Consider the following 10,614-nt stretch of genomic DNA (forward strand, 5'->3'; position numbering starts at 1 on the left):
ACTTAATTGCATAAAGAGCATTGAATGTTCTTCTTCACTTTTCCATCTTCATCAAGACTTTTTTTCTCTAGCACAATAATGCAGCCACTATGACTTAAATGAATTCCATTAAGTAAGCTAATTTTTGTGAAATTCCATTTACATACGCAATAAATTTAAAATGTTATGTTGATTTTAACTAGATATTCCATGAAAGTGCTAAAATTAGGGTTAATATTATAATATATTTTAATGTATTTTTAACGATGACTCATATTAAACTTGTATACACAAGTTTTATATTTTTCACATATCCAAATTTTGTGAATATATTTTTATGAACGTATTTTTCACACTTTACGATATTATATCTATATAATTCATGTATCGTTTATTTTAGTTTATGTATTTACTATGTCGGGTGTTAGACAAAATTTTACAATTTAAGAACGGTTTGGGAGAACACATGAATTATATATATGAATTAATGTAAATCTTAATTAATTTAATTAGGATCAATTAAAAGGATTGGAATATTGTATTGAATGAAGTCTTTCTTCCTAATTCTTAAGTTTGTTTACACTATGATTGACCTACGTTGTATCCTGCCGGCATTATGCATTTAAAAAGGTGAACGAGAAATGGGAAATTGGTTAGAAGCCGTGGATTGTTCTGATTAATTGAATGGTCAGCAATGACTGCCATGTTTACATATGTTGAAGTAGGAAAGATGATGCGATGGCCATTGCATCACCACACCACACCATACAATGCCTTCATTTCCAGTTTGATAAGATTGTTGTTTTGTTAGTCAAATTTACAAAATAAATAAAAATTGTATATTAAGTGTAAACATAGCACATACAAAAGATGTTTCAACATATACAGTCTTTATTTCTTCACTTTCCCCATACAATACAATCTTCACAATACCGCTGCTCAAAAGCTGTATTATTATTATTATTATTATTAATGAGAAATGGGCCATAAGGCTGAGAAGTTGCCAATATTAAGTGGGGTTGTCTGTTGTCGATCATGTTCTCTTCTCTGTTGTATTGTATTCAATTCATTACTTTGAGGTGAAAAATAAAAAAAAGGGGTATTCTTCATAAATGTTCCTTGTTACAACAGCCTGCCTGCTCCCCTCTTTTCTGATGGAGAAGGACGGTCATGAGTTACCACTGGCACGCTGTCTGCTCAACACAACAAGTATATATAATAAGCAATCGAACGCCAACTTATTATTATATATCTCTTCTCCAGTCAAACTGGGCCTGCTACACTTTCTGAGAAATGAAATGAAATGAAATGAATAGAATAGAATACCATGATTAGGTTTGTGCTACAGCTAATCAAATTAACACTCAAAATGCAAACCACTAAGCTGGGCCTGGTTGTCCCACTTAGCCTAATCCACAAAGATTTGATGAGAGACAGACAACAGCTCTCCCTTAATTTCAAATCTTTTGCAAATTAAAGACACAACAAATAGCATCTTTTCTTGTTTATTTTATTATGCTTTCTGTACCCTTTAACAACAATTATTATCAAATTTCGTTTATTCTTCTGTAATGAATAAAAACTAATATTTTAATGAAAGAAAATGGTTTTCATTCTGTCTCTTCTCTCCCCTCGCTCCTCTGTTGTTGTTCCCGTCCCGTTCCGACCTTTGAACCTTCTCGATTACCCGACAAAACTCACAGGCCTAAACAAGACGATAAGATATTCCAAACTGAGTTAAAGTAATTATAAAATTAAATATAATTTTCATTTTAAAAAAAACACTCTTACTCTCTTCAAAACCGTCTCTGTTCTCTCTCTTTTACTTGAATTCTTCTTCTACTCATTTCTCACTATAATGTGAAACCCTAACTACTCAGATTTGGTTAGGGCTTGTACTTACTAGATCCGTACAAAATCAGCTAGCCAATGGGGAATTGCTGCAGATCTCCGGCGGCCGTTGCCAGAGAAGACGTTAAATCGAGCTTTTCCGGTCAAGATCACAGTCGCAAAGACTCATACGCCAACAAGAAACAACCTATCACTGTGTTACACGGAGTCCCAAAAGAGAACATCGAAGATAGGTACTTAGTGGACCGTGAGCTGGGCCGCGGTGAGTTCGGCGTCACGTATCTCTGTATCGAGCGAGAGACGCGTGAATTGCTGGCTTGTAAATCAATATCCAAGCGGAAATTGCGAACGGCCGTTGATATCGAAGATGTGAGACGTGAAGTAGCAATAATGAAGCATTTGCCGAAGAATTCGAGTATTGTGAGCTTGAAGGAGGCGTGTGAGGACGACAATGCGGTGCACTTAGTAATGGAGTTGTGTGAGGGTGGAGAGCTTTTTGATCGGATTGTTGCGAGAGGCCATTATACGGAAAGAGCCGCCGCCGCGGTTACCAGAACGATTGTGGAAGTTGTGCAGTTATGTCACAAGCATGGGGTGATTCATAGAGACTTGAAGCCTGAGAATTTTTTGTTCGCAAATAAGAAGGAGAATTCGCCCTTGAAGGCTATCGATTTCGGACTCTCCATATTCTTCAAGCCTGGTGAGTTTCTTATAAAATTTTTTGGTTGTTTCATATATATTATATAATTATGACATAACATGTGTCTTGGTATTGAACTCAATGCTATTATTATTATCTGCTGTGGAATTGGCTTGTGTTTAAGTTCTGTGGACACGCTTGAACTCGACGAGTCTGGGGTTTTGTAAATGTGGGGACTGAGAGTTTGCCAGCTTTGTGGCTAGTTATATTAAGTGAGAGAGTGATGTAGGATAAAAATTGAAATGGATGATTATTGTTGCAACTTACTAATAAGATTGAACCGGACATTATGACACTAATGAAGAACAGAGAAATGAAAGATACAATGGAAACATGTTATTTGATGTTTATAAAATCATCTTGTTGACCATAGTGATTTCACATGTTCACCAGCGGCTGTTTGGCGTGTTCTAGAAAGTTTGCTTGAAGATCTTTGTAACAAAGAGCTAGTGATTTGGTTTTCTTTGCATAATTAGACTTGATTGAACCCTCAAGTGATTTTTGATCAGCTGAAACAAACTCTGTTTCCTATGCTATGGTAAACTGTTGAACCAGCCTAGCAGAGCAATTTGAGTGAAATTAGATGGTTCTCCCTCGGTATAAGGGTGCAAAAACCAATTGGAATTTGAGGTTTGTAGATGGATCCATAATTCCTTTTGCCAATGTACTTTTATGATGTGGTTACATTCATATTTTTCGGTCACATTCTGTACCAGAGTTCACCAGATCATTTTCAGAGCCATAAGTTTGAATCTTTGTTTTGTAGTTTCTCTCTCTCTTGTTCTTTTGATGATTTCTAGGTTGTAAGTACATCATGTTTGGTAGGTTGCGTGAAGAAAGAAGCAGGTGGCCTGTTTGGGAAGGATGAAATAGTGAAGCAAAAGCTTTACTTCTAGCGTGATGTTTGTGTGACTACAATTTTTACATCCTTGATTTCATTCTTCTTGAGTATGTGTATTCTTTTCTTTGAGAGTGCTGATGTTTGCTAAAATTGTTGCAATTTCCAGGTGAGAGGTTTTCGGAAATTGTTGGAAGTCCATATTACATGGCTCCTGAGGTGCTCAAGCGAAATTATGGACCGGAAATTGATATATGGAGTGCTGGAGTTATCCTTTATATTTTGCTGTGTGGGGTTCCTCCATTTTGGGCTGGTAAGCATGTACTTTGATCTCTATATTTTTTTATCCTTCTTTATGGAGAGTATGGCAGCAATTTTTTACTACTGTTTTTTGTATTTATTTTTCCATTGACCTAAAGTATGCTTTCATGCAGAATCTGAACAAGGGGTAGCACAGGCTATTCTTCGGGGGCTAATAGATTTTAAAAGGGATCCATGGCCAAATATTTCAGAAAGTGCCAAGAGTCTAGTTAGACAAATGCTGGAACCCGATCCAAAGCTTCGACTAACTGCGAAGCAAGTGCTTGGTAGATGCATATATTTTGCACTGTATTTGGTTGTTTTCTATTTTATGTACAACAATGCATGCTGTTTGTTCTTGTGTTTCCTGTTTGGAATTTGGTGTAGGTTGCATTACCTTCTGCTAATCTACATGCTACCTTGTGCCTTGGGCTCTGAATTTGGTTGTGAAAGAGTGGCACAGTGTTGGGAGTTGTCCTAGGTTGATATCTTACCTGTGAGAAAAATGCTGCAGTCTAATTTGCAATAATACTGCATCACACCTGTGAATTTCCAGCATTTTGGAGACCTTATATCAGCATCGAACATTATAGTATCACCTAGCAAACTAGGCTTACAATCTTGCATCTGTAATTGTAATCTGGTTTAATATTCCAATACTTTTTTCAATCTCAATGTTGAGTGATAGTCTCCTTTAGAAGTAAATGGTGCATTATATTAGGGATTGGTAATTATATCCTGGTTATATGTCAGATTTTGCTGGCTGTTAAATTTAAACATGCATTGTAAGTCTTGATTTTTATGTTGCCTTATGTGTCTATGCTCTCCTTTTGCAGAGCATCCTTGGCTACAAAATGCTAAAAAAGCTCCAAATATTCCTCTTGGAGATGTTGTCAAGTCAAGGCTCAAGCAATTTTCAATGATGAACAGATTCAAAAGAAAAGTTCTCAGGGTTGGTTGACTTCTAAGTTTTCGTCTTTAGGCCTTTTTTTCCCTCTCCTTTTCTATTTGATGTATATATTACTTAATTCACATAATTATTTTAAAAATTTCTTTCGATTAGGTTATTGCTGATTTCTTGTCCATTGAGGAAGTTGAAGACATCAGAGAGATGTTCAAGAAGATGGACAGTGATAATGATGGAATTGTTTCAATTGAGGAGTTGAAATCTGGCCTTAGAAATTTGGGCTCCCAGCTTGCAGAATCTGAAGTTCAGATGCTTATTGAAGCTGTGAGTGCTCATTTTCTTTACATATTCTCTTCCATCCACAGGCACCAGATTGACATAAACAAATATGCTCAAAATCTATATTTTTTCTATTTAAACATTTTGTCCTATTGAAGAGGTCCCACATAATTTTTCATTATCATATTTAGTCAGATATTAGGTACTGGTAATTGATAAAATAGGGCAATATTTGACTGCAAGGGCTATGATAAGTTTACTAAGATAACTAGGTTTCTTCATGTTGTTAAATCGTACTCGTTTTGCGCTTGTACGGATCCCATCCTTGTGTCTTTGAGCTATGCAAAATTGTTTACCTGATCTGTTACATTATACAATGAGACTATGGTCCAGTCTGTGTTCCTGATAATTTTTTACTGCTCTTGGCTTCTTTAGTTCATAATCATTGATAAATTGTTGATGCATATGTTTGTTCCAGTGACAGTTTTACAATGTGAATAGACTTGAAAGTGCTAATTAGATATTCCATTTGGAGTTGTATTACACTTAAGAAATTTTGATCCTTAATATATATCCCAACTGATATGTTCGCTAAGGTGGAAACACCATTTTCATCATAGGATGATGTGATAAGTGATATAAAATTCCTACAATTAATAAGGTGCTACTACATTAATAGTCATGTTAGTGAAGATACAGAGTTGGGATCTTAACTTTATGAGTATATTATTATTCTTCTGTTTAGGGGACAAGATCTAAGTTCCAAAGGGCCATGTGATGGATGATGAAAGATATGTAACATTGTGGTATGGAAATCACTATATGCTTTTTAATAGAGGACATCTGCTATGTTTAATGAAGCATTATCAAGTTACTCAAATTATTTTTCTGTGATTTTAGTGTTGTGGTATGGAAATCACTGGATGCTCATTAATAGAGGACGTCTGCTATGTTTAAAGAAGCATTATCAAGTTACTCATTTTTCTGTGATTTTAGTGAGTGGAGAGATAGCCTACTCATTGGCCTCAGTTTTGTCTTCATTCTATAATACCTTTCCTTGCAATATAAATCAATTTTGAAAGGCTCCCCATGCTTTTTTGTTGATTGGGATGTGTTTGGTAACAGGTCGATACCAATGGGAAAGGAACACTTGATTATGGTGAATTTGTTGCTGTTTATCTCCATCTACAGAGAATGGCTAATGATGAGCATCTTCGCAAGGCCTTCTCCTACTTTGACAAGGATGGTAATGGCTTCATTGAGCCTGATGAGCTGCGTGATGCCTTGATGGAAGATGGAGCAGATGATTGTACTGATGTTGCAAATGACATTTTCCAAGAAGTAGACATGGACAAGGTGAAGATCCAATTTTTTTCTTGCATTTGTATATCTTTTTGATTTGCAGTTCTGTATCTGACTGACATGATTGTATTTTTTCAAATGCAGGATGGACGAATTAGCTATGATGAATTTGTGGCCATGATGAAAACAGGAACTGATTGGAGAAAGGCTTCTCGCCACTACTCGAGAGGAAGATTTAACAGTCTGAGCATAAAGTTGATGAAAGATGGTTCTATAAATTTGGGGAGTGAGTAGGATGTATGTATTTGTAGGCTGTGTTCATTTAATCAACTTAAAGTTCCAACACTTCCCATGCATCGTGGACCTACTGCTTCCTTCTTTTGTGGTTATTTGTGGGATCCCTGATTATCTGTGATACTTTTGATTGGTGGTTTACAAGAATGATGGAGGGCTGAAAATAACTAGTCCATCTTTTCTTCAAGTATTTAATCTGTGTAGAAACCTTGCAGCCGTGATACACCACTTGTGATTATGCTCTTCTTTACTGCGGCAACCTGGGATAATCATTTTCTGTTCAAAGTATGGGAGTGTGAACTGAACTATGTAGTTCTGTAGTATATTGTTGTTCAAGAAATATGGCGATGCTAGTGTCTGCACCTGCTTTTTCCTTAAAGTGTAGTAAAATCATCTAATGCTACAGTTACTAAATGCTTATTTGCAATTTAACCTTTTCTCATTACAGGTGGAGTTGAGTTGTTTGATTCTTTAAAATGTGAAAGAAGATTAGGTTTATTTTGCTATCAGACATTAGAAACAAAATGCAGATGGTTAGCTTTGTGGAGTTAGGCTTAGCGGAGTTTTAAGTCTGACTGGATCCTGGAACTGGGCAGGGCAGGGGCAGGGGCAGGGGCAAGGGCAGGGGCAGATGTGTATTAATAATGAGTATTATTAATATATGTTATCACATGATTAAGTGGTTTTAAAACTAATGATAAAAGTATTAACAAATTGCATGATCTGTTTAATTAAGTAAAAGGGTAAGATGAAAGGTTCAGCCACCTGGTCTGCTAAAATTAGCTTAAAATGGCATGATGAAGAAAACTGAACCGCATATGGTATTATTAAAGCACAAAGAGGTTAAGGGGCGTGGCCAAATATATATTCATGTATAAATTTACACCATTATCATCCAAAGAGGACTATATTTTAGTTGGCAGCTCGTTCTCTGAGGAGGAGTAGTTGTCATCATCACCAATAATGTATACCACCCTTGACATTTGTAATAAAATGAAATCACAACAACTCTATCACTGTAACCCATCTTTTTTCCCGTGGATTTGGCAGCAATGCAGAAACTTCAAAATTCAGCTACCTATTTCAAGGGTTAATCAGTTCACTTAATTGATCTGCTAGCTATGGTAATATTAGTAGTATTAGTGCGACCATCAATCTAATGAAGGGAATGCTGGTAATTAGTTACATGAATTGAGACAATTTTTGCTGCGCTATCTTCTGTGGGGCTATAGCTTTCAATTGGTGAATCAATATTGAATTGATGTCGATGTTACTTGTAAAACTTGTTTGTTCACATTCTGTCAACATAGACTTTTGCACTGAGGGGTTAGGCTCTTTCTGCTGATTTTACCTCAAATACTCGTATTGTCATGTGCTTTCACATAGATATTGCAGTGACTTGATGATGATCGACAACTCCACTACACTTAACACTTGTAATTGTCTCTATAAATTAAAGTAAAACTTTGATTTATTATATTCATTTAGCACTTATCATATATACAGTTAGGTAGCTAGCTAGCTAGTGCACTAAATATTTCTGCCAAAACTTGCATGAATTTGTATGTTTGTGCCATTTAGCAATCTGCATGGGCAAAAAAACAGTCAAGAAATTTAGTCAAGTACGAAATAAAACATAGAGGGAATAGAAAACATAAATAAAAAATAAGCAGTAATAATTCTATTACTTCTAATCGCAACATTATAAATCTCGCTACAACCTCAAATATTTTTGAAAGATCTTTCTGTTCGTATAATTGCCTCACCTAATGAAGAAACAGAAATCAAGGGTATTAATTATTTCACTAATAATAAAAGAAGATTATCAAAGTAATATTACCCTAATCTAGTTACAGTAATAATCCTCTAGTGGAGAACAGCAGCAACTGAAGTGTTTGAGGAGTCAAGAGCAAGTGAATGCCATATTTTATCAGAAAACAGGTGCTCACACCTCATAATAAGCATATCTTAGCTCTTTCCACTGTGTAACTTAATTAATATTATTTTAAATTAAATGTGCTCTAAGAACAAACAAAAAAAATTATAAGTTGATGTTGAAAATAATATCTACAAAGTGATAAATAAAATATGTTATAATAAGTTGTGACGAACGAGGAAATAGCAGCATAATAAAGACTCATTATATATCTGAAAAATGTCTGGATTTGGTTTAAGCCTGTAAATTGTTGTGGCTAAAAGGGAGTGTAGCGTTGATTCCTGGATGGCGTAAAGCATGATGAAGCTGAGAATTGTGAACCAGAACATATCTGAATAAATGTAAAACGGTACCGTAAGTGCAATCTGATATCTATTATTTTTGGTCAATTTATATTTGTCAGGAATTAAATTTTATGTCAAATTTTAAGAATACTTTAGCATGATACAATTTTTATAATAAGTCCCTTTTATTTGGTATTGGATATCTTATCATTTTAAGACTTTGTTTAAAAGTTTATAATTTATTGGTAGTTTAGGAACTTCTCTTTCTAATTCAATATGATTTTTACATAGAGAAAGTTTAGTAACACCATTGAGACTTACTTGCTCTTATTAATTTCTTTTGTGGTAAATCATTAATTTCATTTTTACAATATTCTTCTAATTCAATATTCATTTGAATTGGTCTGGTTATTGTGGGGATATCATTTTCATCAAAAGAATTTTCCTAAAAGCATTTAGAATATTTGAACATATTTGATTTCCAATTTTTTTTTTAAATTAAAAATTTTTTATTAAACTTTTTTTGGTTGTTTTAATTCATCTTTGAGGTATCTTATATATATATATATATATTTTAAATTTTGGGTAATATTATTTACCTCTTTTTTTTTAGTAGAAATTTTTTAGAGAAAGTTAATATTTCGTGTTATTGGCTTATAGGTAAATTTAAAAATTATTTCTTCTTTCATAATATTGGTTTTAATTCCAATATCATCAACTATGAAAGGTTTTATTAATTCTATAAAAGATGTTCCTAAAATTATCGTTTTTAATAAATTTTATATTAGGACAAAAGTTGTTTTGAGGCAAATTCCTTTATTATAGACTTTGACATCTGTTAACTTACATTGGATGTGAAGTTTTGGTTTTAATTCCAATATCATCAACTATGAAATGTTTTATTAATTCTATAAAAGATATTCTTAAAATAATCATTCTTAATAAATTTTTCACTAAAACGAAATTTGTTTTGAGGCAAATTCCTTTATTATAGATTTTGACATCTATTAACTTATATTGGATGTGAAGTTTTGATCTATTAACTAATCTTACTAATTCAAAAGTTTTTTTTTATAATATTTTGTAGGAATTAATCATTCTTGAATACAATTTAAATATGCGTCTATATCAAACAAAGCGATTGTGTTTAAAATAAACTCATCATTTATTACAATTTTTATTCTTACATGCCATTTTTGGTATGATATTTGTGTTAACATATTCAGAAAATCTTCTTGAGTTGCTTTGTCTTTTGGTTCAAATTCACAGTCATCTATTTTTTCTTTTCCTTTCCTCAATGAATTAACCATTTGTCCTTTATTACAAACTTGGGCATCTATTAACTTATATTGGATGTAAAATTTTGAACCATTGGCTGATCTTACTAATTCAAGAGTTTTTCATAATATTTTGTAGGAATTAATCATTCCTGAATATAATTTAAATTTGCTCATGTATTAAACAGAGTGATTGTGTTTAAAAAAAATTCATCATTTATTACAATTTTTATTCTTACATGCCATTTGTGGTATGATATTTGTGTTAGCATATTTAGAAAATCTTCTTGAGTTTCTTCTTCTTATTCTTGTTCAAATTCTGAGTCATCTATTTTTTCTTTTCCTTTCCTTGATGAATTAATCATTTGTGAATTAATCTTTTGTTGTTCTTTTAGTTCCCTAATTTTTTATTTAATTTGTTGCATTTCTCGTCAAATCTTCTAGTGTTGGTTTCTTCTTGTCATGTTTTTCAAATTTATCGAGAATATATTTCAAACTATAAGCGTTATGAATTTCTATTGTCTTTTCAGGTTTATTAATTGTTGATTTTAGTTTTTCTAAATATTATTTTCAAAGGTTAGGATCTTTAATTTTATTTACAACTTTTAGAAGAAATTCTTAATCTTTTATTAAAATATTTATTTCGTTTTCATTTGAGCCTTTGATC

The 10,614-nt window shown here is 33.2% G+C and overlaps 1 protein-coding gene across 1 annotated transcript; it reads left to right on the top strand.

The window, feature by feature from the left end:
• Positions 1–1,379: 1,379 nt before the first annotated feature.
• LOC123202063 (calcium-dependent protein kinase 13) lies at positions 1,380–6,895 on the top strand. Its single transcript, XM_044617785.1, has 7 exons — positions 1,380–2,530; positions 3,538–3,681; positions 3,803–3,955; positions 4,505–4,620; positions 4,732–4,899; positions 5,980–6,210; positions 6,301–6,895. The coding sequence occupies exons 1-7, from the start codon at positions 1,909–1,911 to the stop codon at positions 6,448–6,450; spliced, it is 1,584 nt and encodes a 527-aa protein (XP_044473720.1). The 5' UTR covers positions 1,380–1,908; the 3' UTR covers positions 6,451–6,895.
• The last annotated feature ends 3,719 nt before the right edge of the window (positions 6,896–10,614 follow it).

Source organism: Mangifera indica, chromosome 18, assembly GCF_011075055.1.
Source record: "Mangifera indica cultivar Alphonso chromosome 18, CATAS_Mindica_2.1, whole genome shotgun sequence".
NCBI lineage: Eukaryota > Viridiplantae > Streptophyta > Magnoliopsida > Sapindales > Anacardiaceae > Mangifera > Mangifera indica.